The sequence below is a fragment of the Coccinella septempunctata genome, chromosome 1 (genome assembly GCF_907165205.1).
Source record: "Coccinella septempunctata chromosome 1, icCocSept1.1, whole genome shotgun sequence".
NCBI classification, from domain to species: domain Eukaryota; kingdom Metazoa; phylum Arthropoda; class Insecta; order Coleoptera; family Coccinellidae; genus Coccinella; species Coccinella septempunctata.
Genome location: NC_058189.1, coordinates 33560376 through 33587444, shown reverse-complemented (window position 1 = coordinate 33587444; position 27069 = coordinate 33560376). Strand labels below are relative to the sequence as shown.

General features: G+C 34.8%; 1 protein-coding gene and 1 long non-coding RNA gene across 5 annotated transcripts in view; one reads left to right on the top strand and one right to left on the bottom strand.

The window, feature by feature from the left end:
• The window catches only part of LOC123311621 (rho guanine nucleotide exchange factor 12), a 176615-nt gene extending 150072 nt beyond the window's left edge, over nt 1-26543 (bottom strand). For 2 of the 4 annotated variants that reach the window (XM_044895680.1, XM_044895689.1), the window contains exons 1-8: nt 26216-26543; nt 21757-21938; nt 19409-19458; nt 19293-19350; nt 16053-16183; nt 12474-12668; nt 7449-7814; nt 3187-3423 (exon numbers count right to left, since the gene is read on the bottom strand). In XM_044895680.1, coding sequence (XP_044751615.1) covers nt 3187-3423; nt 7449-7814; nt 12474-12668; nt 16053-16183; nt 19293-19350; nt 19409-19458; nt 21757-21938; nt 26216-26250 — 1254 coding nt within the window. In that variant the 5' untranslated portion in view covers nt 26251-26543. Of the gene's footprint in view, nt 1-3186; nt 3424-7448; nt 7815-12473; nt 12669-16052; nt 16184-19292; nt 19351-19408; nt 19459-21756; nt 21939-23436; nt 23522-26215 lie in introns of all 4 variants that reach the window. The other 2 variants (XM_044895693.1, XM_044895696.1) reach the window with 2 other exon arrangements.
• LOC123311766 lies at nt 7460-9998 on the top strand. Its single transcript, XR_006537509.1, has 2 exons — nt 7460-7597; nt 9743-9998. It is a non-coding gene; the product is annotated as an uncharacterized LOC123311766 (long non-coding RNA).
• Nucleotides 26544-27069: the final 526 nt, after the last annotated feature.

The following is a 27069-nucleotide window of genomic DNA, read 5'->3' as shown; positions in this document are numbered from 1 at the left end:
GCCTTGAGAGTCCAGACCCAGCTTAATATCTGGTCACAAAAGATCTTCAATAATTTCTGTAGTTTCAATATAACTATGAATATAACCTAGAAAAGTATTTGAAAAGATGAAATATTCTAATTCCGAGCATATTAATCATCATTTAAAATTAATACAATTATATTTCCAATTTGTTCGATTAAATTAAAAACATAAACAGTAGAACAAAACTCGGTCAATGCATAGATTCACATATATAAGTCTATAGATCACCGTTTATTCCCAATACCAACCTGAATTTCGCAAAACAAAATCTCAACTTAGAGGCTATTACCAACTTAAATTCGATTTTTCATAGACACCCGAAATGTCAATCATTCTTGAATTGAATATAATTCTCTTTTGAAGAATTTAATTTGAAATTTATTTACGGCCGGTTTCATTATCAAACCTAAAGTCGCTTTAATTTTAAAGCTTCCTTTAACCCACTAACGGCCGGTTTCATAATCAAACCTAAAGTCGCTTTAATTTTAAAGCTTCCTTTAACCCTACTAAAAATGACATTAAAGGAAGCTTTAAGCTTAAAGTGACTTTAAATTTGATTATGAAACTGGACGTAAAAATGACAGTAAAGGAGGCTTTAAGCTTAAAGTGACTTTAAAATTGATTATGGAACTGGACGTTATTGTTAATAAAATATCGCTTTGCCTTGGGTTAGCAAGGTGTTCATGAGTTAAACAAAATATTTGTCAAAACTCTTCAGAATTAATTCCAAAGAAAATCATAGACTAGTTGAACAGTTGATTTATGAAGAAGATGAAATAATTCAATAAGCATCAAATGCTGCATCTGCATGAATTTCTTTTACTGGAGAAGTCTAAGAAACGTTACCAAACGACATAATGTAAGTATTTCACAGTGTGGTACCCAAAAATGAATTAAACCTCAATATCGGAAACAACAGTGCTGAAATATTTCATGGAAAAGGGCCAAACCATCCATGTTGAAGTCAATACGGATATTCCGAAATTTCAAAAGCTCACAGGTTTTTTGAAGAGAAGAAATGATTTGTATAAACCTAAAAAATCGAATGTCTTTTCTCGTAAAGAAATACCTATACTGCATTCACATTTATTTTAGCAGTCGGTTGGCCATGAAATAATTTTCTCAAGTTTTTGTAACTAGAACGAAGTTAGGTTGGCACTCATTAAATGTCGTTAATGTCATAACGCCGTTACCACAACTAATATCAATTTTTATTACGAAAATGCCGAAAGTGATTGAAAAAAGAGACAGGGTTTCAGGAAGTGCTATTTAGAATTCAGGTCCGCTCATTCAAATAGTTATACCATACCCTGATATTCTAAAATCCACAATACGTCAGACGGTAGCGAACATATTCAATGTAAGAGAATTTATGTAATGTTTCATCTGAATCTAAACGACTTATATTTCAGCTGGATATTTCCACAATCAGAAAGATTGTGAATGAAGAGGATGACAAAGAATTTCCTTCTATTGGGAGACCCAAAAAAGTGGTGGCATTTGAGATTTTTATGTTTGAGTGAATTAATGCGAAAAGTTTACTACAGGATTTTCGATAAATGTCATCGGAGAATAGATTCCCTAAAATGGATTTTTCTATTTTTCATTTGACTTGTCCTATACAATGTGAATGTCTTAAGGTACTAATAAATACCTAATTATTATTATTACATCAACGTATTAAGATGAATAGCCACAAATACACGCAAGTTGCCCTGTTACTTTTTTATTCATGTGAAATTTTTGTTCAAAGGTGAAGTTCATCTTAACTTGAAACTTCCTTCAATTCCTTTTACTTATATTGATGCAATATGATTTTTGTTGAAGAATTTAACATTCTTGTAATTATCCGTTAATTCCTTCGGGAGATACCCATTCCCAACCACTGCATCATATGCATTTCATCTTCGGATTAATATTTTTGAAATCTACAAATGATGTAAGCCAAAGAAGATAACGAACATTAACTCTCCTCAAGCTAGTGCATATTATGATATTATACTGATCTCTTGTATTTTCCATGCAAATGGTATGCCTTCAATCAGTTTGTATGAACTTGAATTATGTTCGTCACATATTTTCTTAAGAGATTCGACATTGTGATAAAATACGTAATAACAGAAACTTTTACGTAGAACGGGCAACATAGCGTTGATTTAAAACCCAAAAATGTTTTGACAAGCTTCATAACCCCACATTTTCGTACTATACAGAGTGAAATGTGTCAAATTTCCATGGCCAACCGACTGCTAAAATAAAAGTGAATGAAGTATACATATACCTATTGTCAATTCCAAACAGAATTGCAAGTTTTCTGGGATTGTCAAATAGCGAGACACTGGATATAAAGGCACGAATCACACTGTTTTCAAAAATAATTAGTCCTATGTAAGTTTATTTATGATTGATATTTTGGTATAATAAATAAATTCAACAAAATAATACATGTATATATTATGTTCTCTTTTTCATCTTGCACGCTCAGTTCCGTTAGCACCATTGTATTTTTCAAATGACACATATTTTTGTTGCTCCTAAAAATTTCAGGACCGTTTCAAAATGACGGGTTCAATTAGTCAACACTGAAGACCAATAGGATTTTGTACAAGAATAGTGGTCAAATGTCGGATATGAAAACAAAAATATCCCGAAACTCAACGTATATATCATTATCATTATTATTTAAAGTGAGTCCGAATTGTGTACAGAATTCGCATATTTAGAAAAGAAAGGAAATGAGGAGATAGCGCCAAAAATTTCGCCTGAATTCAAACTTAAAGTTTGAAAACTGTAACATAAGTATTAATAAAATATAATAAAATAAAGTTGTGATTCAGTTTTTACTCACTTCCCATTGTCAATACTAACCCAAGCTAGACCTTACTTGAATCAAATCAATGTCGCAATAAGCTACTTACTATGTCAGTAATGGAAAAAAAAATGACATCTAAAAAGGAGCACCTCCTCCTGTTCCCGAACTCAAACGAGTTCCTTTTCATCTTTATTCATTTACTTATCATTTAAACTAAATTTTCCACCAATCACATACTGCCCTTGAATTCGAAGGTAGCAGTAGCTTTTTATAAAAATAGTTGTTTTCGAACTCCATCCAAATAACAAAAATGTTTGATATTCACAACGTTGATTTTAATACAAACCTACCTCCACAACATTCCTTCCATCACTATCATCCGGTGCATTCTTCCTCTCCATCCTTGGTGATGGATAGGGAGGAGGAGGTGTACCAGGAGGGGCTTCCGGTCCATCCCATGATTCTGGTTTACGTATGTCAATCATACTTTCAGAATTAATCAGTCTGGCGGATGCCTCAGTGGCGGGACTTAAATTAAGAAGAGACTCTGGACTAGATTTCGTACGTTGATGAGAACTATTACCAACCTGAAAAATCACAGGAGTTTATTTTTTGCTTTTCTCATTAGCGGTTCAACAGAAAGTCTATATAGTAGCACATTCTGAACAGAGATCATTTTGATATCCATCTCTGAAATCTTTGTCTAAACCATTTATGGAAAGAATAATTTTTTTGTGAGTAAAACTGCACAAAGTACACTCACCAGCAAAATAATCGATCCACCCAATGAATCGATGAAGTTTGTTCTTTTCCTAACAATTTAATTTTTTTTTTTTATTACAATAGCTTAATTTTTTTGGAAGATATAAGGTTTTCAGTAAAACATTACATTTCACAATTTCTTGTACCGTCAGCAGAAGTAAAGTCAGCATATGAGATTTGCCGACTCTGTAGATCAGAAACAGAAACAGCTGAACACATGGAGCAAGTGTCCAGAGCTGGCTGGCCTAAGAACCATTCATATGGGGAAACCGCTCCTGGATGCGGTAACGGCCAAGGCATTTAAGGATGTTGTCGGTTTTATCAACACCCTTGACGACCTCCTTGGGAACCAAATCGACCAGTCTTTCATTCAAAAATTCAAAACCTTATTGAATGCATGTCAAGACGAATTGAAACTGTTATCCGTGCACGGGGAGGAAACACTCATTAGGTCTTTTATGTTTTTCACTTTGTTTTCAGTATTCTTCCATTATTCGGATCAGAAGTTGAATTTGTAAACGTACTGCTATAGCCACAGCGAAATTGTAGAAATGTAATGTTTTTCTGAAAACCCTGTATCTTTCACGAATATTCAGCTATTGTAATAAATGAAAATTGTGGAGAAAATATGCGTCTTGATAACCAAATAAAAAATCACAAGGTGGAACAACTGGAACACTCCACAGGTGGTTTGAAAGTTAATAGTAAGAAAAGAAATTTCTTTTCACGCAGTATAAAATGACGTACGCCTAATTTTTTCGAAATTCAAAACATGTGATTTCATATAAACTTACCTACAATTGAAAAAAAAATGAATCATATCGGACTCAAAATACCACATTCATGAATGAACAAACTTCATCGATTATCGAATGGATCGATTATTTTGCCGGTGAGTGTATGATAAATATCAACACCGATGAAATTCTTACATGTACGACACTTTATTTCTGGTTTGTTTAAAATATTACTAAGTAAATGCTGCCTACTCTACATACTGCAAGATAATTTTCGTCCGATATTCCGAATATCTAAAATAATATCTTTGCACATTGTCACCTCAACACGCATTCAATATACAGAGCGGGCCATTGAAAACTAAACAACTCTGTAGGCCGTCAGAACAGAATTATATTTGAAAGACCTTTCTATTCTGAGTTCAGCATATTCTATTATTTCAATCCATTCGTTTTTGAGATATTCAAATTTCAATTTTGTACAGAATTGGTAATTTCGTAAAACATCCTGTGTGAATTAATCAAATTTTCACTAATTTATTCTATGGTTTCAAATATAATCGAAGACATCAAAATATTACGTTTTGTTTCTTCTATTAACAACAAAAGTATAAATGGCAGAAAGAATTGAAATAATTTCTTTATTTTTTATCGGAATTGCAGAATAAACATTGAAAAATCGATTGATTTACACAGCATACTTGAAGGGAAAGTCATCATTCTTTAAAATTCAAATGTGAATATCTCTAAAACGAACGGCTTACATTTAAAAAAATTTAATATGCTGGACTCAGAACGGAAAGGCCTTTCAAATGAGGTATAACTGACCCCATCTTCCCTATTCCAAATATAGGGGTTGGTATTGTAATACTAAGGGTTGAAGAGATACGGTTTTGAATTTGATCTCAGAAGTTTTTCCTTTAGAATCAAAAATCGACGTGTTCTAGTTGATGTTTACCTATATAGAAAAAGATTATCGAAATCCAAATTCCATAGTACTTCCGACAAATACAAAACTTCAACGGAAGGCATTGATGAAAAGGGGATTTAATCGGATCTCGTTTGATACTGGGTGCCGCTTGAGTACTACTCGATAATACACAGTAGCCTCTGCCAGTATTCAGTCCATCAATTCCAAACGTTTTTCCATCGGAGAAGAAGCTGTGTTGTTCTGACCAAGTCAAATGAGATCGAAACCATGGTCAGCATCTGCTTTTCTTCGGTAGAACGTTCTCCATTAAGTGGACCTGTCGATGGCAAATTGGCTAGTTCAATTCAGATCGTAACACTTTTTGATATTCATATCAGCGGGTGGTATGCATCTGAATTAATTCAATTCTTATTATTGTATGCAAAGCCTCCCTGTTTAGGCGTGATTCTTCTTCATTATTCCATATAGTCTTATTTTCTTTCGAAGATGAAGGTATCAATGCCTTCCGTTGAAATAATCTATTTGTCTGAAGTATTATGGAATTTAGATCTAACAGGTTAAGCGATCCAATTCAAAAAACTCCCAATTGCTTCAGAACTCAAAAGTATCTGTCAAAATTATCCGAAATAATAATAAATTTATCGGTAATATGTTTTCTGTTCGTCGATCCCAACATAAAATGAAATTTTAGGTACTAATTCCCGAAAAGTCGACTGTTTTATGGCAATTATTTTTCGTCCGCTTCAGACACTTTTCGTTCGTAAACACTCTTCATCCGCTCTGTTTGTCGCTTAGAAACAAATACCACAGTGGCGATTAATCAATTTCGATAGCCAGGATTGATAAACATAAGTGCCTGTGGCAATAACCGTCGTTTTCTCTTGTCAAAGTAATTTTTTACGAAATCAGCTAGATTTAACGAGTGAATTAAGAACGTGGTTTGAATATCAGAATTCATTACTCCTCCAGAGATGAGGGATTCTGAGTGAATTGGCAACTACGGCCAGGTTGGATTAACAGTACACTGCACTGTATTGTACATGTACTGTGTACTTACTCTCATGTAGGTATGTGAGGTCGACGAAAAAAAATAATATGCACTTCGGCAAAAACTGTCTATATTGTCTTGGTTGCTTGCCAAGACTCGACTGTAATAGACAGTTTTCCGTTCTTGGTACATAACTATTTTCAAACGTACATATTTTAACTGGTAGGATTATCGAGAATGTTCTACTTCTCATCCGCAAGGAAATGCGTTACTATGTAAAAGATGATAATTGTAACTAGCCACATTTCCCAGTTATCAGTCAATTATAACGATTGTAGAAATAAATATAATCCCAAGGTTGATACACAGATTATTATGAATTTCAAAAGATTATCCTTCAATTGCCCAAACACAGGCTCGCCAGGAAAAGAGACATTTTTCCTCCTAATGAAATAATAATATCTTTTTTACATTTTGTCGATAGCTTTGGTATATAATAGTAAGCATAGTTATTCAATGGACTATTCATTGCTATTTCATTGTCTGATACTTTGCTGTTCCACAGGGTAGAAGACGTTTCTAACTTCAACACTGTCAACGTCAACGGGTCCATGTTTTTCTGATTTTTTATTCTCAGTGTATTTGCTATTCAACATTGCATGTTTGTCTTTCATTTTTTTGAATTGTTGAATGATAACAAAAAATGTTTGTATTTAGTCGTCCTATGTAACAAAATTCGATTGAGATAAATATGGTTACAATGGTTCAGGATAATATAATTTTAGAATTTGATTCTTTTTGGCATTCTTCCATCATTGAAAATAACTCATTTATCCAACAGTATAAAAAAAATTCTTTTTTAGACCCTTATTAAATTCTAGAACAACAATCGTACGCATGTAGCATTGTATAAAAAGAGGAAAAAATTGACATTTCACTATAATACAAATCAAAATTGATTGCGCTGAAAACCGAAATATCGAATATATTCAGGTTTATGAACAAAGTGCCTATAAAACAATAACAACTGTGCAAACCACCCAATCTTCCATAATACGTAAATAGAATATTAAGTGAACTTTGTCCGGGATTTGAAACTTGTGCATATAATATGTGAGTGACCAGTGCAAATAAAAGACACATACATTGTTAGTTATTAAATGTGTAGGCTTGTGTTTGTGTTTGGTTACTTACATAGTTATTAACCAGAGTCGCGCAAGTAGCCACAAGAGGATATGACATTTGTTTGTTTATGGAATTGGCAGCATCGCCAGAAGGATTCTGGTCAGCGGAAGGCATCGAACACCGTCTTGGCGGCAAAGGAGGTGGAGGTTCATTGGGAGGTGGGTAATATATTGGATTATCCACTTGAACATCGTTCGCATTTAGATTTTTATTGGGATGAGAGGGAAGAGGGAAAGTGTTACTGCGTTTGTTAGTTGCACTGTTGCCAAAAAATCTGTTGTTCCTCTTCGGCAATGGCGGAGGCTCCGAGTTACCGTTCGACAAGGCCCCAATTTCGGGAGAAATAGGAGAGGAGGTAGAATCACAGTGTGGCAGCTGCAAGAGAGAGATAGTAAGCGTGGTTAGTAAGGGCATGGCCCTGTATAGAAATAAATCTGACACCACATATGGATGAAATGAATCAAATTATGACAAAAAATCTGCAAAGAGTAATTAGTCCTCACTACCCATACTTCTAAATTATTTTATATATTTACAGCATCAATATGTATTATGTACAATGAAAATGGTTTATGTATTTGGCTGCAAAAATGTTTGCAATGTGACTAGGCTAAGGCGGCTCCACAAGTCAGTTTATTTGCCACAAATATCTAAATATTTGGCCCTTCGACGAGTATATGTATGAATTATTCAAGGACAAATATTCGCTAAAGAAATTTATGTATACTGACAAATGTGAGTGTATTTGCTATACCCCAATGTACCGCCGCCTCTGCAACATAATTTAACCGGTTATAAAATATCATGTGTTTTCAAATATGTTGTTGGTTGAGTGTTATTCAATTCTATGACGGAAGGTCCCTCTCAACCAAAATATAGAAGGGTTGCGAAATAGGATTATTCGGGATAGCCCAGAAGCTACGTCACACTAGAGGAGGGGTGCCCAACCGGTCCTTCGCGGCTGTGATTGTAAGTAATACGCGGAATAGACAGATGCTTCTATTGCCGCCCCATTATGTACTTTTTCATTCAAAATTTTGACAATTTTATAACTGTCAGACCTCTGAGGGTTTCGTTAGTAAATAGTAGATCTCGAGTCTCATCAGTTGGCCACCCCTGCATTAGAGTGAGTGCGACGTAACTGGTAAGACAAATCATATTTATTACGAAGCGACGCAACGTAGTTTTTCGTGTTTTCGTTTATAGCTGATCGTATTCCGGTTAGTTGCTGTCAATGGAAGTTACTTACAAGGTAATACCTGAATAAGTTCGAATTTAATTTAAAGGAAAAAGCTTATGTTTGTCAAAAGAACCGTTAATATTGACGTTAGGTCTACGATATTCTTCCATATTAAAATGTGGTTTCGCATTCTACGCTTCATACATGGAATATAATGACTACAGCATCATTCTACCTACTAATAAATAGTTACGAATAGTCCCAATCATATTTTTTCCTTATTTCACCCCAAATTTTGTTTGCTTTTCGAGGGCGATATAATTTCTTCCCAAACGTCTGTAATTTTCGGATTTTGAGCAAAAAATAGTCTCAAAATGAATGAGATAGTCTCAATGGGGAATACGTGGTTCAATTCAATTTTAATAATCACTAATAAGTGATTATCCTCCTTTGGGATGTTTTTTCGACCGATCAAAGCTATTCAATATCACCTTCACATCCATTCCGTTGTCTCCCATTGCATTATATTTGAGCTTTTTGCCATTATGGGCAACCCATTGTAATATATAATAACCCTCTCAGATACTGGGGTTCATTGGAACTCTGGAGCTGGAGGGCGAGCTGCAGATGGAGCAGTTGTGAGAACAGCTCTTATAGGGCACAGTAGACCTTGAGGTCGCAGTGGAATGAAAACCCCTCACCAAACTACAAACTGCTACGTATAACTCCTTCACAGCATGAACCGCATTCAGCGTTTTTTTGCGAGTATACCTCTAGGTATCCTATCTCAATTAATGCTTTCTTGAAGATATTCTTCGCATACCACCACCCAAAATCCAATTTCTTTTTACAAATATAGGCCCAAAAAATAGAGGTTACTTATCAATCGATTCTTCAAAAATTTGTATACGGGATGTTGGTTTCGCACCAAAAATATAAGGCACATATTTTTTTTCTGGGTCATATACTGATTTCTGGTTTAAAGATGGAAGTAGAGGCTGACATAATTTTCCAAAAACTGAAATCAAATAGAAAAATCTATTCAATTTTTGTATCTCTGTTATAATTTATTCGAAAGAACTATTCTTGGCATTTACTACCTGAAAATATTTTTTTTTTTTAGTGTAACATTGTCCATTCTCAGAGCGTTGAAGCATTTCGTGTGATATATCCCAAGTTACACGAGTATTGTTGGACTCCAATGCATCTATGGTAGCAGGCGTATGCACATACACTTTTGACTTGACGTAGCCCCAAAATAATCAGTCCAGGGATGTGGTGTCCCACGATTAGGTGGCCAATTCACTAGCCCGAACAGTGATACCTATGTATTGTTGGCCGGAACTTTCTTTTAATGAAACCATAGTTCCCGAGCAGTATATTGAAAAACCTAAACATTCTGTGGAACTTTTCATATTTTTTCTAGTTCTAGAATGTAATAAAGATCATTACAATGAGGTACAATCCATCTAAAATATTTCAGATTGTATACATATAGTTTAAGAATCAACCTCGAGGCCTAAAATCAGTAAACTTAGGATGAAATAATAACTAAAAATATGAGTCGTCCAAATGTAAAGGGAAAATTGGTAACACTTCATTTGTGCAACCTTTGTATTCTTATTTATACATATATTATAGAACAAAAAAAAAGTTTAGGAGGTAGTAGGTCTCTATTAGTCTTTGCAAAATACTAGTTTTTAAAGAAGCGACTGGTTCAAGAAGAACGCCAGAAAATTATCAAGTTTGTTTACTCACAAAAAAATTGAATCCTTCGGAAATGCAAAGAAAATGATTTCGAAAGTGAATAAAGGTGAACTTAAAAACCTCCTTAATCGAACTTGATTCGTTATCGAATGGTTCTTATGTAATGTGTCAGGGCAACATTATTCGAACGCAATATTTTTTTTTTCATTATTATTCATTTTAGAGAGAAAAACACGTTTCGAAAAAAATGCAGGCATCATCCAGAATATCCTTCAATCAACATAAATTCCAGTTTATGGAAAAACTGGAAAGTGCTATTATAAAAAACCAGATACCAATATAAAACTTGCAGCAACACCACACTGAAAGGATTTATGGACGGAGGAAAAAGTAGTATGAGGAATAAGAAAGATGAGAAACCTGAACAATCCGCTACACAAATGAAATGATCTATAAAAGGACGAAGATCTACGTCTTAGAACTAAGGATTAAAAGGCTTCATGGAAAATTGATCAGGCAAACAGAAAACAATTCATATTACCACTGTTATATTTATAGATTCGACGAAAAGTTTCTTAGCTAGGAACCAAAACATTGAAACGTTGAAAAACATTAATTATTGTGTTGTATTCAGTTTAATATGTATATTTTTATTTCAATAATCATGAAAGGAATATTAATTTTATTATAAACATGTTTTTATCATATGGTGGTCCTTCCAGGACAAACATTGAATCGTTCACGTGTACTACGGTACACACTATTTCCATACTGTGGTTCGGTCTATGGAAAGAACCACAGTACGAAATTAGTTGAAATAATTGTTATTTATACAAAATGGAATAAATTTTTTTATCCCATTTTGACGTTTAAAGACGACAATATTCAACCCACAGTAACAAGGTTAAGTTGACGTTTATCCATTCAGAAAAATATTTTTTTTTTTACTCTTAAGTGAAATAAAAAAACATGAATATAAACGGAATCTTTTTCTTGTTGCTAAGGATTGAATAATGCCCTAGCAACAATCAATCGATTAGAGTCTTTCAATGTCATGTCATAAATTAGATAATTGCTCTGGAAAGTGTTATCATTCGAATTCTGATCAAAATGGAATGAAGTTTTGCATACAACACGAGAGTCATAAATGTTTATTTATGCGAAGAGCTCGCCATTCGGGCTCGTTGATTAAACTTTCTCCTCATGAATAAACATTCATATAACTCATTTGTTGTATACTAGTAACGTAGTATAACTTATTTCGATCAATATGACGCTCTGTTCGCGTCGAATTATTTGATTTCAAAGTTCTTTTTCATTTTACTATGCACCATACATCCTTAAACTTATCATGCTAGGCCGGCCAGCCGATCAAGCGCTTCAAGTTATGGTACTATAAAACACCCACGACGCACGCAGTTGTCACCAAGTCGAACAGAGCAATACCTGGTATTACGTCTCTGCTTGATACATAAAAGGTCGGCTAGCACGAGCAGGGCCTACCTCGCTATGGTTTGGGCGGCAACGTTTTAGTTTTCAGTTTCTTATAGTCTATTCTAAAAACCAGCATTTATCTTATTAAAAGCAGAACTTTCATACATTGAGATTGTTCAAGAAAATCAGACTATACAGTCTGGAATAAAATTATTTCTTCAACCAATAACCCTGAAACCCGTTAATTGATTTAAAATTGTCCGAAATACAATTCTAGTTTGTAATGTTTTATTTTAATGTTTAACAATCTTTTCGCTGGAAGAGCAGTATATTTAGTAAATAGCTCTGTAAGCCATATCCCTATCAAAGGGTATCCTTGAAGGATAATTTTTGGTACGGCCTTAGAAATCGTTCGGTACTAGTGAATATTGTACTATCCCGAATTCGAATTTTCCCATATATGGATAAGATTTTGTGTGATCGATGCTACTACTAAGTCCAGATACATTTGGCCCATTTTGGATTCGACTCAAAATCCGAAAATTACAGATATTTGAGCAGAATGCTTACGCTCGAGTTCAAGAATAAGCGGGCAAAAAAAAAGGTACAAAATATTTCAATAAATTTCGTTCCATATCTGGCGTTCTTCTTTTAAAGGTATGGTAAAAGAGAATGAGTAGTGAGAAATATAAGGTGAAGTGATTTAAACATACCTCACTTTGATTTCTCTGCAACATTGATTGCAAAGTCTGTAGATTTTTTTCGGTTTTTGTGAGTTCCAAGAACTTTTTCTCATCGGGCGTTGTTGCCAACTGGCTTCTAAGAACATCGATGTATCTTTGTTCTTTTTCAATCATGAGTCGATAGTGCTGTTCCTTTTCTGCTTGCAACTGCATTTGTATAATGTTCTGTGAATTAAAAAACATGAGATATGAACTTATACGTTATTGAAAACAATAAGACAGATTAACGCCACAAGGCTGGCAAAAATCTACACTTTCAGTATACCATGGAGAACGTGCCGACATCGATGGTGAGTAGCGATAGACCGGTTTCGCTTTTGTTTGAGCTCGTCAGTATCACATAACTCAACCAAACGATGCAGACTGAATGAAGCATAGGACCTTTTGTTGAAAGCCAGCAGCCGCGTCGAAGTATTAAATAAATCGGTGCGACACCTGGCATTCAACGACCGAAGCTTTCTAATACATTGCTACTCTAAGGTAGCCATTGTTCTTAAATTGGAGGTTTAAACGAAGAGAAGAGATTATTTGAGTAATTTTGAGAAAAAAAGGCTGAAATCTCATAAACATGGGACCGCAATCAATTAGTTTTAGAGATACAGGAAGTTTAAGTTAGAATTTCATGTTTTTCTGCGCCGTAGACAAAAAACCTGCCATAGGTCCAAAAAAATTGCAAGAAGCTGAATTTTTGGTATGTTATTAGGACATAATCGAGTAGTATTATACCAGTTCTGCAACTTGAAAAGCCCCTGAGAAAATTTTTGGCAGTCAAAAAAACCATGAAATTTTCGAACTTTTGCCAGTTTTCAGCTTATAACTTGTGTCAAGTCCCCTTTTTTACGAAAGGTCACTCTTACCTTTTTTTGAAGAATCTCGAAATGTTCAACTTAAAAAATTGGTAATTTTTTTCAAAATGTTCGAAATTTCAAGTTTAGTCATGTTTTGGTTAGAATATTGGCACTCGTACTCATCCCACGAAGATAGTCATAATGAAAAATGATGTGGAGCATTTATATACCTTTAATTTAAGGACAAAGCGAAAGTGTAGGTCCAATAGATCTTAAGTTATTTATAAAAAACTAAAAGTTATGAAAATCTGATTTTTCAAGAAATTAAAACCGTTCACTTATTGAAACTGATATTATATTGTAGATTATATGAATTACATGCTTGCTCATATAAATGAGTACCACTACAATTAGAGTGCAGAAGCAAATTTCTATAGACCCCTTGACAGTTTTACGAAGGCTGTATATTACGAATTTATCAGATGAAAACTTGAAAAAGCACTTCACCTTTGAGTTGGCTCCATATCGCATAGCTCTGTTTTCCGAAGAGAGTATGCACAAAATCAACCTTCTACAGCGCTTTCACCCCTCTACCTGAAATATCTCTATAAACTTTGAGTATTCACCCTTAATGTATAATACTCAATGCCATAACACAAACTAGGTTTGTTGTTATTGACGGGGGTCACCTGCTTCACACGGTCATCTGGCAACGTGACTTCTCTATCCGCGAAACTGTTTCCTACCCAGAGGAAGGGGCTCGAAACAGCACAAAATCAGTAGAGTAATTACGTCATTATGCGATATCTGGATGTAGCGACATCATTTTTGAAAACGGAACACTTCTCAAAGTTGCCCAGGAGAAAATTCTTTCAAACTGTAACAACAAGCGTTTGATCAACTTTATCTGCGTTGGAATGCAGAGCCAAGTTATTGAGACAAAGCAAGCGCTGGACGACGCAGACTGCCTTATTTATTGGGAAAGAGCCAACAATATGAGAACGTCAAATAAATTGCAGGAGATATCGATTTGTTAGTTCTCCTCAATAGACTTGGCTCCAGCATAAAGAACGGCAGAGGAGAGGAGAGGCTGATTGTCAACATTTCTCTTCATTTAATCGAGGACAGGTTTCCCTTCCTCCTGGATTAGAACTATTCCTCCACGCCTTAACTGGTTGTGACACAACCTCTACTCTTTTCGGACAAGGAAAAACTATCATCCTTGCCACCATGGAGAAACAACCTCAGCAGGCTGGAGGAGCTACTAACTTCCTCAACTTTGACGCTACTCATGAAGAGATATCATCCGCTAGCAGTAAGTGCTTGTTTGCCCTATACGGTGGTCAAGAGGATGATATTCTTGAGGCCCTCCGGTACAAGCTATTTATTAGGTCTGCTGCTGGTGCCGGAGTCCAACTTGCTCGTCTGCCCCCCAACCCGCAAAGCAGCATTCATACCGAACAGGTTCAGAAGTGGTTAGGTGTAGACAAAGAGGCAACCAACTGTGGTTGGAAAAAGAGCCTTCCTCATGCCTCACATCTCTCGTTGTATGAGCATTAGTGCCAATATTCTTCTCCATAAATGACTAAAACTGAAATTTCGAACTTTTTGAAAAAAATAACCCATTTTTGAATATCTAAGGATATACTAAACCTACAGAGATCCGATTAGCCCAAAATAGCAAATTTTTTATACTTTCAAAAAGAAGAGAATGATTTTTCGTGAAAAAACTAACTTTTCACTAATAGTAAAAAGCAAAAAACTGAGAGTCCGAAATTTTCGAGGTTATTTGGCCACCAAAAATCCAGTGTATTTCGAAGTTGCGAAATTGGTATAATTCTGCTCACATACATAATATATGCTCTAACAACATACCAAAATTTCAGCTGCAATTTTTTCGGACTAATACCTGGCGCCTGTTCTATTATAGTATCTACACGTCACAAGATATTCAACTGAAATTTTGCATAAATATTATAATTGCATTAATTCACCACAACTTACTAACTAAATTTTTATGAAAATATGGATTTTTCTGAGGATTTCAAAATTTTTTCCTTCTAATCGATAGCAGATACGATAAAACTACAAGAGACCATAAAGTTTAGTATAACAAAGCTTCTTTTTAAATTTTTTCAAATTAACAGTGGCTCACCAAATTAAAAGTTCTGGAGGAAAATAGGCACAGTATTCCAGAAAAAACATCAGATTTGCTAGCGAAATTGTCATGTCGCATGGTATGAACTCTCAATTGTAATATTTAAGCCAAATTTCAGTTGAATATCTTGTGAAGTGAAGATACTATGAGAAAAAAATTCAAACTTTAACACCCTGTATCTCGAAAACGAAACGTTTGCGATCCCATGTTTGTGGGACTTTTTCTTAAAATTACTTAAGGAATATCCCTTCTTCGTTCGCACCTCCAATTTAGGAGGTGTCTCTGTATATCTAATATACTTTTTTAATTGTCTATGAATGAAATAGTCCTTTATGTTGACGTAGATTTAGCTCAATAGATCGAGGTCCAAAACCACCAGTTTTCCCAAAACTTATGAAGGACAGTGTATCTCAATCACCCTGTATAATAATAGAAAATCGCGTTATTTCAAATTGTTATCCGAACACATTTTAGAAATGGATTGATCTCTACAGAAATACGGGATTTGTCATTGTAACATGGCAGTGGGCTTTAAATTATACTTTGCCACTCCTCACGTCACGTACAAAAAAATATGCATTTTTATAGACGTGAATTACTTACGTCTACTGGCTGTGGGTTTGTTATGGTAGTGGAAGCGTGAGCTGTCGATGGACGAACATGAGGACTAGATAAGGGGCTCATTATCGATCTGCTAGTCCTTTGTTGAACAGTAAGCACCACTTGAGAAGAAGCTGAAAAAATTTCATGCAGTGTTATTGAGACTACAAAAAATTCAGATTTTTCGGAATATGTAATAGTATGAATAGTACCAGAATTTGAAACTCCGGAACTGAGGTATGTATGTAGTTCTTTTAGCCCTCCCTAAAGTCAGCCAACTTTCTTTTTGTTAATGAAACAACCTACCCATGGTTAACCGTAAGATTTTGAATGACCAAGAGAGGTTCTGCGCATGAACCGTTGTTGCGAATAGTTACGAAAAGATTTGAGGTATGATTCCTTTTCAGAAAAATGGTGGCCGAGCAGCTCGAAAAAAATTTTTAGTGTCTTTTCATTCCCATAGAATTTCTGGTCTCAGAAAAAAATTGAAATTGCTTTTCAGCTGCCATCTTTTTGGGAGCTATAACCAAGCAGAGGCTGCTCAATAATGAAAAAGTATACGTATTTAAAAATACGTATAAGGGTGTCGCACGAAATCTCTTCGTAGACATATGTTTGGGAAGAAATTTCGCGTTTTCGATTTCGGAGTTAGGGAGATCGGCCACCGAATGCGAAGTTGAGCGAAGCTGAGAGTTTTCAATGCTAAATGATGAGCTACGTCACTCGATTCGGAGCTTGTCGATTATATTAGTACTGAAAATGCTCAGCTTCGCGCAACTTCGCATTCGGTGGCCGATCCGCCTTAAGCTTGTAAATTTCCGTTTCAACGTAAGTGACATCTACTTTCGTTTTTCGAATTTATGATTCCTCATAAAATTCTGCCTTGTTTGAATGCTAAATTTTAGAATTTTCGCAGGAAAATTGTTTTTCAACGTGAAATTACGCAAATAAATTTTGAAATGAAGCTCTGCTGAAACATGAACAACTTGAAAGTCGAGTTGAAAGTCCTCCATTGTAAAATGGTCATTTTTGAGCTTGGATGAAGTAAAGAATAATCACCCAACATTCAAAATCATATGTATAAATCATGATACAGGAGGCCACAAAATCGTTGTCCAAGTTGGCAATATCGAAAATGTGAAATTTCAATTTTGTCAAACTAGAACCTTATTATTTATAGCCTTGATGGAATCTAAGTTAAAAAATAATGTAGGTATGGGAAAAACATCATAGCCCCTAAAATTTTCTGAGATTATTTTCTCGATTATATTTTAAATTTTATTCTCCCCAAACTAGGAACAAAAGTGGAAATTAACTATTTCCATAAGTCCCATTCAAAATGGGCCCTATTCGCCCTACCGACGTTGAAGACCGTCGGTAGGGTCGTAACTTCTGATGGATTCTCCTACAAATGCGGTGACAATCTGTATATGTGGCAACCAATGAATCATTACTCAATATATACTTTTATATTAGTATATAATATACTCTTAAGTAGTTGTAATTAATTCAATACGATTGGTCAGTATGAGAACACCGAAAACGTAAATGTTTACAACAAATTTAGAAAGCTGTCAGCTTTGTGCTTCATTCAATAAAGCGGTGACTAAAGATTATAGAGTAGATGGGAAACGAGGTGACTAAAGCAATTTGAGCGCCATCTGTGTGTCAAGCATGTTTTCAAGACGCTAGGACTAGTTAAAATATTTATTTGCTACAAGTATTTGTAGAAACATATGAAATTTTTTGAGATTTCAGACGTCAATTTTGATCAAACAGGTTTTGAATGTTTTGATTCTCGTACCGCTTTTGGTATCTAGCTCGTTCTAGTTGATAATTATTGAATTTTTTCGTTTTATTTCTTGGTGAAAACACCAAAATATTGTTCCAATGGTGAAGACCTGTGGTTCGAATAATGAAATGGATTTTCCGAAATTAAGTTTTTCACTCAACTTAGGAAAATGGAAGCGTAAATAGTAAAACTCGTAACATGTGAATCGGTCATTCATTGATTCTAATTTTCAGTGCTCCGCAGTGGATAAAATTCTCACGGCGTGAAGTCAATGACTTCAGCAAACACTACTGACTACACCATGTGCAGTGAACATTTTATTGCAGGTCAATTGAGAACTTCTCATCCATGTAAATTGTTGTATGCAGAAAGCATCCCTTGCATGAACAGTCTATTAAGGGGAAATTATGATCTTTATAGGTCCATTCAATGATTCTCAATTAATACTCTTTCAATATATTCAGAAATGCAGAGGTTTTATTGATTTCCATTTGGGAACTGAGTGACTGTCAAATTGTTGTTTGGAAAGTCAAAGTTTTATGAAACCTGCTGAGAGTGTTTTGTTCATTCATTAATCAATTTGTATATTGTGTTATAAAGAGACCATATCATAAGGAAATCATAAAAGAAGCACCAAGAAACTATACTGACATACAGGTCTATATCTCTGTAAGGTTTTTTTAAGTGTGGTTCTGAAAATCCTATAAATAATACCTACATATTATGTAAGTAACTGGAATGTGTGTGTTATGAAGGCATATTGAATACTGGTTCAAATTAATTTCTGATATATGTATATTTTACAAATTCAACTAAGTTTATTAATTCAAAACAATCTATTGCACAGAAATAACACCTTCGTCGTATAGCAGATCACTATATACTTTTGGGTCCTAGTCAAAGCTTCATTTATTGTCCATAATTTCAATTTTTGTGAATTTTTTATGAAATGCAAATAAAAATATAGCACATTCAACAGCGTTCTTCATTGATATCAATTGATTCCAAACAATGTTTAGATGAAAACTAACATCCTGATCACAAATCAAAACCATACTTTTGTTTGGTCGCTCAGGATGTTTGTTTTTTGATCGAAACAAAGTCGATATTGAAATTTAAAACAACGTCAACAGAATTTGAATTTCGCGCCCCTCAATTAAAAAACAGAAGACTGTTATTAAAAAGTTTTTCTGTATCGACAGTCCGTTTTGAGCGTCATCTCATTGTCAAGCGTGTTTTCACTGACCAAAATGTAGTCGGTTTTTAGTACTAGAGATTTGAGGGGTTTCCTATCTTTCTAATCTAACGGTGACGTTTGCAAATCTAATCTACCGCTGTGACGTCATGCCATTGCTAAAATTAATGAAAAATAAACCTGGACTGTGTTTTCTGTACTACTCGAAAATCGTGTAGGTACGTACAAAACTACAAAGGTAATCCTTTCTACTCACATTTTATCAAGTCCACGACATCGGTATGTGTGAAGGTTATAACAGTAATGCCGTTAACCTGCGAAATGAAAAAAATAATTGATATATCGATCCCATTCAGTAGCATATTGACCTACCTTGAGAATTTTGTCTCCTGCATGTAAACCTGCCTTCTCTGCTGGACCACCTGTAAAAAATATAAATTTATTACATCATGAAGTATGTACTTTCCAAACCAAGATGACCAATATGTTTATAGGTTCTAGATTTCAAAAACTGCCCTCCAGCCCTCGTAGAGAACGCATAATTCCTCCCCAATTATAGATGGAATGTTGCGTAAGTCGAAATAAGAATTGACTCTACCAGCATTTTTCTTCAAAATAGTAAATACGGAAGATTTTGATTATGTGCGTTACTTTTTACTCACGCTGTAAAGTATATTTTCCAAATATCCGAATGAGTGGAGCCGCCTTTATAACAGAATTTAACCGATTATAAATCAAATTAAGCAAGTGATTATAACACCCAAAAACCAAAATTCAACTATTTGCTTATAAGAGATTACGAAAATTACTGAAATCAGACTAACAGCAGAAGGAGCTAAGAACACCTCGGTTTGCTGACAGTGGAGATGGGGTTAGTTTTCAGTACGATAGAATAGGGCATCAACATATTTATTTTCCTAGCGATTCAACGCAAAAAAAGTAGCAAGAGTAAAAAATCTAAATTAGCTACTCAAATTATAAATTCACTAAAAAAATAACTGCTTCAGCGAAATACGTAAACTTTTTTATTACGCAAATAATGGTTATAATAAAGAAATGTTCCGATGTGAAATTGTATTATGGATTCCCTACAATTCCTTTCTGAAGTATAATAAACCTTACAGGCAAATATTTTACCCCCTATGATTGAGTAGTTTTCACAATATCACACTAGTTATGGGATACACTGTATATTAATCAATTTTACTTCAAGTTTACTTTCATTAATAAATTATTGATGGATGGAAAAGAGTGCATTTTGAAACTTATAAACCAGGATCTGAAATTTCCTGACTGAATGTAATAACAAATCCTTCAACTTTCTGTTCTATCAAAAGGTAATCATCATTGATTTGATTAAATGTAACATGATACGAAATGAACAATATATCCACTATTTGAAATTTAAAGCGTTTCGTTTCTATTGCACATGTTGGCAACATCGACTGAAATATGCATTGATAATAAAGGACAACAAATACACTATCTAGATCAGATAGACAAAGATGGCTGTCTATGAGGTCTGCGACGAACGAGGAAGGTGGTAAAATTTTATGGGGTTTTTATGGCCGGTTGCTGTTGAGGCTCGCCAGTGAGTACGCGCCTTATGATGGCTGTAAATTAACAGCTGTTATTTTATAAACAAGCCATTCTTCTATTTATTTTATAGTAGGCCCTGTGTCCAAATCGTAAACTAGAAACGAAGCGATTTAAATTTTAAAACCTCATATTTGAAGAATGATTTCGGATAGTTTCCGCGGCGCATTTGAAAAATTCATTAATGAAACTCATAATTATTCAGTTTAAACTTGCATATGATGTGATAACCCAAATTGAGGAGAATTCCCCATTGCCGAAATTTTCCTTTTGTTCGGATACGAAATACGTGAGTAATATTTTCGATATTCGGTTCAGAACGGGACGATCCAAAATCCGTAGAAATTTGTTTCGTTCAGAACATAAAGAAGTAAGAAGATATATACGTAAAAAAGTCCTTGAATACAAATAACTAACAGGATCTAGTTTAAGTGAAAGAAAAACGAATCAAATCAAATTGTTGGGCGGCTCTTCGTAGTTCGTAGCGGAAGATATTACCCCACAAGGGTAATATTACTACCCCAACAGTCAAACGTAATATTGCAATGCAATATTGGAAATATGGACGGTTATTTTAATTCCAAATCCAAGATTTCCACAAGAAGTTTTAGTAAATAACCTCTATTTACGCACAAGCTATTCGGCATTCAAAAAATGCCACAAAATGAATATTCGAGAACGATTCAAACACAAAAAAAAATGAGAACATAATGCAGGCAACACATATATACAACCTACTTAAACAAATTGGAGTTGCAAATATTCAAGGGGATATTCGTTGAACAATTGTTTAACGAAAATTTTTTGTGAGCCAAGACGATCCAGTTTACCCACCTGAAGATGCTACTGTGACAGCGAAACACGTATCGTGGCTTAAAAACTCATTTTATGAACATCGTATAATCTGTTTTAAGTTTGATATATAGGAGGTGTAAGGGTTGCCTACCTCCCACCCCTCGTAGATAGTACATAGAAAATCCCTCCATTATACAGGAAAAATTCGGTATTTAAAATAAAAATTGATCTATTCGATCAATTTTCTTTTTCAAATACTGTAATTTGTAAACCAATTTTTAGTATACCATTATCGTTTCAAGCTTAACTTATCGATCTACTGAACCTACCTTCTTTGACACTCTGCACGTACACAGGATTGTCACCTGAAACTTTCATGCCGTAGCCCTTCTCATCACGGTGAACTACCAGTTGGACGATATGAGCGTCAACCACTGACATTGGCCTAGCAGACCCTGGCGAATGAGTGGCCATTCTTCGGGGGGAGCCGTTGACAGTGCTTGTAGGAGACCTGAAATTTGAACCAAATATATAAACACACTTTCGATACATGAATTAATAATGAATCATCAGAGAAATAGACAAAGAAATTAATCAAACCATCCATTTTTTATTTGATATTTGCCTTTCCTTTTTTACTTCATTCCAATTTTTTTAAGGCGAGTTTTTGACTCTTGGGTTCATTGAGTCATATCGAGTCATATTCTGTTGATATTCCTTTTGGTTCATTATTTCCAACTCTTGGGGATCGAGTAAGAAGAAATACTCCAACTCAAAATTGTGATTCGTATTGACGTTGATGTTTTGTGTTGTAATAAAATTTTTATCGGTATGTACAGAAAGACCCCGAACAAGAACAAAACTTTTATTCAAAAGCTTGGCAAAACGAAGAAGTGTAGTACGTTCTTTCTCCAAGAACAGGCCTTTATATCGCATTGAAAACGAAACTTTTATACACTGCGGTTGTATAAAGAAAATCATACCACATATATCTACAGGATGGGTCATAAGTCTGGAATGAAATTAATACTCAAAATGAAGACGTTGAAACCCAGCAGTTGATTTTCAATTACCTTCTCTTTATGTCAATTAATAGTTTCTCAACCGAGTTCTCAACCAATAACTTGACATCAAGATGCTAAAAAACATGTCAATTGAGTTCGGATTGGACTTATTTTTGGGAAATAAAATTGAGTATTTTTCTTCAACCCCTTAGCCGCAACCCCATCCAATTTATCGTTAGAAACTCAATTGACATTTAATTTTAGAAAAATAAAGATTAAGGTGGGATTCCGCGTTTTAGAGTTATTGGTTGAAGAAAAAGATATCAATTTTATTCCAGGATATTCCCTTGCTCGTTCCCTTGTATATCCTGGGTCTAGCCGACCCACACCTATGGGCACGAGCCGTCACTGAATCATATCAAGAAGTTTCTATCACCTGAGGACTGAAAATCAGATGTTAAATGTAATTTCAAAGTTCATTGAGTCTTGAACAAATCAACAGGCTTATTTCAAATTCTGCAGTTGTTCAGCCTTTCTGACCGCCTTCGTTAAACATTTTTGCAATTGAAAAAACGAAAATGAAAAAATTTTGACTTTTTTATATTCCTTAACATTGGCAGAATTGTTGGTTAATTTCATTTTTGTTATTGGCTCTATTGGTATTTCCATTCATTTTTTTGTAAAATATCACTATATCCTTGTTTTATTCAGCAGAGATCTACCCTCGGATCTACCCATGGAAGCAAGGTGGTTTCAACATAACGGAGCCCCACCCTACTACCAAGTATGTGGCCTCCTCGATCCCCTCATCCACCTATTAATTATTTTCTAAATAAATGTGAATGGAGTATACTATATGCGTGTGTCGAGAGAAGAATGAATAAATTGAATGAATTCAAGCTGAGATGTGCATAAGAAAACTGAAAGTAGTCGAAAAAGAAACATGCATTAGAGGGTTTTCAACGAACGAAATCAAAAAAGGGTCCAGTAACATGTGATACTTACCACACGTTGGCGTTGTCAATCCGTACAAGCCTAAAAAAAGACTCCGCACGAAAACATAAGGGAAATTGGCTCCCGGTCGAATTCGCTGAAATTTAATTATGTTGTAGTGGAGCAGGTCTTTGGAAAATATACGCTAATTTTCTATGGTACCTTGAGTTCGTGAAAAGTAAGTATTGATGTTGACAAAGAAAAAATAAATGTTTTCTAAATCAAGGATAGGACTAGATATTCAAATGAAAATTTAGCGGCCGTGGGGCTATACTGCAATACGTGCTGCTCGGTGTGTTGCATATTAATTAAAGGAGGCTATTCCTATTCGGCAATTTGACTCCGCCGACAGCGTAAAGCTACATTCACAATTCACTTCGCGGGCCGAAGTGCACTCACAATTTTCATAAGCTTGCCGAGCTTTCAATAGGGCAAAGGGGGAAAATCCTGTCAAAAAATAACTCTCATCTCCACGTTGGACGATAATATTTATTCTGGAAACCATTTCCAAACGAAATCAATTTCAAAAAAAATATAAATGAGAAGATATATTGAAAAAATATAATTGGTTGACTGCTAATACTTGAATCCATTGCTCAACATTTTAGCCTCAAATAACCACGAGCCGCCACTGATTCGGTATATGTGCTTAAAATGTTTAGACAAGCTGAAATTTCGAATAGGAGATGCTTTTGTGCTCTAGAATAAAGATAATTTATTCGCAGGCCCTCGAAGAAATTTTTTTCACAGAGAGTAATATCGGTAAGATATCAGGTGAAAACCTGAAAAATTCGAAAACGTGCTAAGAATGCTAGCGGAAGTTTGGAATAGGAGTTGCTTTTATCCGTTAGAATAATATCCAAGGAAATCCGAGGAAATACAAGGAGAGCCAATTTACTATCTTTTTCATGCGGAGTTCACTGGAATCGTTTTCGACACATCGGCAAAAAGTAATGCTAATTCATTTTTAATTAAAAATTATCCGGACCAGAACTTTACAAGTCCTTACGAACAATACATCACAATTGAGCAGATTGCCCCAACAGAGGGCAAAAGGAAGTTCCTTAGAAAGAAGTAAGAGAAGAATATTACTGATAATAAAGAATACTCCCTAGGTAAATTAGGAGGAACATGAAATTATAATATTGAGGGATGAAACTACAAAAGAAAGAAATCCAGGATATCCGACGGTCACGATTGTTTCATCAACGGTTTCATTATGACAACGCCGCGCTCTTTGACGAACTGTACTTGTGTACTTTCTAGTGTTTAGTAGTTCTTGCAGTTCTGAGGGATAATGTGCACTTTGAAATTTGAGTTGCAAATTGAGAAAAAACTGAGATATAGCAGAGTTGTATATCATTTTCATAAATAGAAAACAACTCGGAAAATAATTACGAGATCCTGAAAAAAATAAAAAATAGGTTTTGGATAGGAATATGTCAAAATCTGAAGAATTTATCAAACATTTCCGGCACATTGTGCACTATGATGAGGAATTTCAATTCATTTTTTAACATTCTTTACAAGGAGAGGATATCGGGCGTTCGAGTTCATTGTCAGCCCGTTCGGGGAGGCTTGGATGGAAATAAAACTGAAAATTTGAAACCTTTCTAAAAATTTTTTCGATAGGCGTGCCTTCTTCCTTCTCAAAAATTATTCAACTCCCTTCATTAAAATTCATCAAATTTCACCTGGCCTAGATTAGTCTAGCTAGACAGTCTAGAGAGATATGAACTTGAAAATTTGAGTATTTGACTCGGTATTTGAGTAATAATTTAATGGAGACCTGTGCGTCATCGAAATGCGTTAAGTTCGGTTGTGTTGTTTCCTTCTTCTTATCATTTACAAAGGTCAAATTTACTTTTCAGGCAGTACGTGGAGGACAAAAAAAATATAAAATTTGAAATTTCCTAAAAATGCACATGTATCTCTCAGAACTGCAAAAACTATTCTGAACAGTACAGTTCAATGTAGAGCGCGGTGTTGCCAGATTGCAACCATGGATGAATTTTCCGCTAAAACATCGAGTTTTCGAGTTATTCGTGAAAAACTATTTGATCTCAGACTTCAGTCCTCGCTTCAGTCGCATATTACTCTTAAAGTATAAAAGTAAGGGATTCCTAACAATGAAAGTTGATTGAGAAATGATCTCACCAAGCAGTCACAACCCATACGCACATTTAAAAGGTTTCCAAGAATTACGTCTGTGTGAAAAAAAATTGAATCGTTCAAAAGAATGTAAACCTTCGAGAACAGGAAAAGTTTTCTTCGATAATGAAATGAATACTATGCAGATGTAAAAGCGAAATGAATTAATAAATTGAGAGGAAATGAAGTGTCAAAACATGAAAACCAAAACAAATACAGTGGAGATGGGACAACTAAGAAAGGAATCAGATCTGCCAAATATGTTTGCACCTATGTGTCGGTGGCGAGGAAGGACCACCTTCAAAATAGACATTTTATTACTTATTATCTCATTCATTGACATTGAAAGTCTTTAAATAACGATCATATAGCTCCATTGGGGTATGGAAAAGGAAATGCCAGGTCAACTACATAACATGGGGACCTTAGGATTTTCTCTAAGAATCTTGGTCTTCAAGTTGGTCTAAATCAACAATACTTTCTGAATTAAAGACAAGTTTACGTCTACGCATTTCCCACGCAACAGGTGAAAAGCAAAACAATGACGTAAGTGCATAGACTAAATAATATTAGGTCTATGGTAAGTGAGAGCTGCCATAGGAGCAATGAAATGAATATAGGGTAACAACCCTTGGCCTACCTTTCTGCTATCAATAACGGAGTATTTTTATCCATAATTCCAAATGATAAGAGGAACTAACAATAACCATACACCTGAAGATTTCAACGAAAAACATGAAAATTCACGAGAGTTTTCATCTCAAGAGTATTTAACATAACTATATTTTGCACTTTCGTCTCCGAGACAACACCGAAACCACACTAAATTCACATGTGAACGAATCACAAATTACAGGATCGGAATATCGGATTTTTGCTGTGAATTGGACGATCAGGTGATTAAATTTTTGTTCATAGATTCATAACATACCAACAAGTGTCAGCCATTTTGCTATAAACATTAAATTGTGACAATTGTCTTCTGTCTTTGGGCGCTCCTGCGCATACAGAATAATAGACAAAGTAATTCTAAGCAATGTTGCCTGGTTTCATTATTTTTAATTATTTTATGGGAAAAGAAGATATTTTAACGTGCGAGCGAAGCGAGTTCGAGATCATTAATCGCTCAATTAATAAACGAGTTGATTACAAGATTTTTCCGTCGACCACATTTTGAATTGAATATAAATTCTTGATTGCAAAAATTTTCTATCGATATATACCTAGTCAAATTTGATACCATATATATTTTCCATGTTCATATCGGAATGTGGATATTTATGCGGCCGATCGAACAATTCGAGAAGTTCATAAAAGGCATATTCGAGTTGTTACATTTTGAGTAAATCACATTGATATCTGTTAAAGAATGTGTGGAGCTTGTGGAAGCTGGAGTTTTAGTACATACAGGATACAGGGTGTCCCGTAAAGACCACGTCAAACGAAAACGGAAAGTAGATCAGAATGTGCTCTACATGATGTGAAAAAATCGTT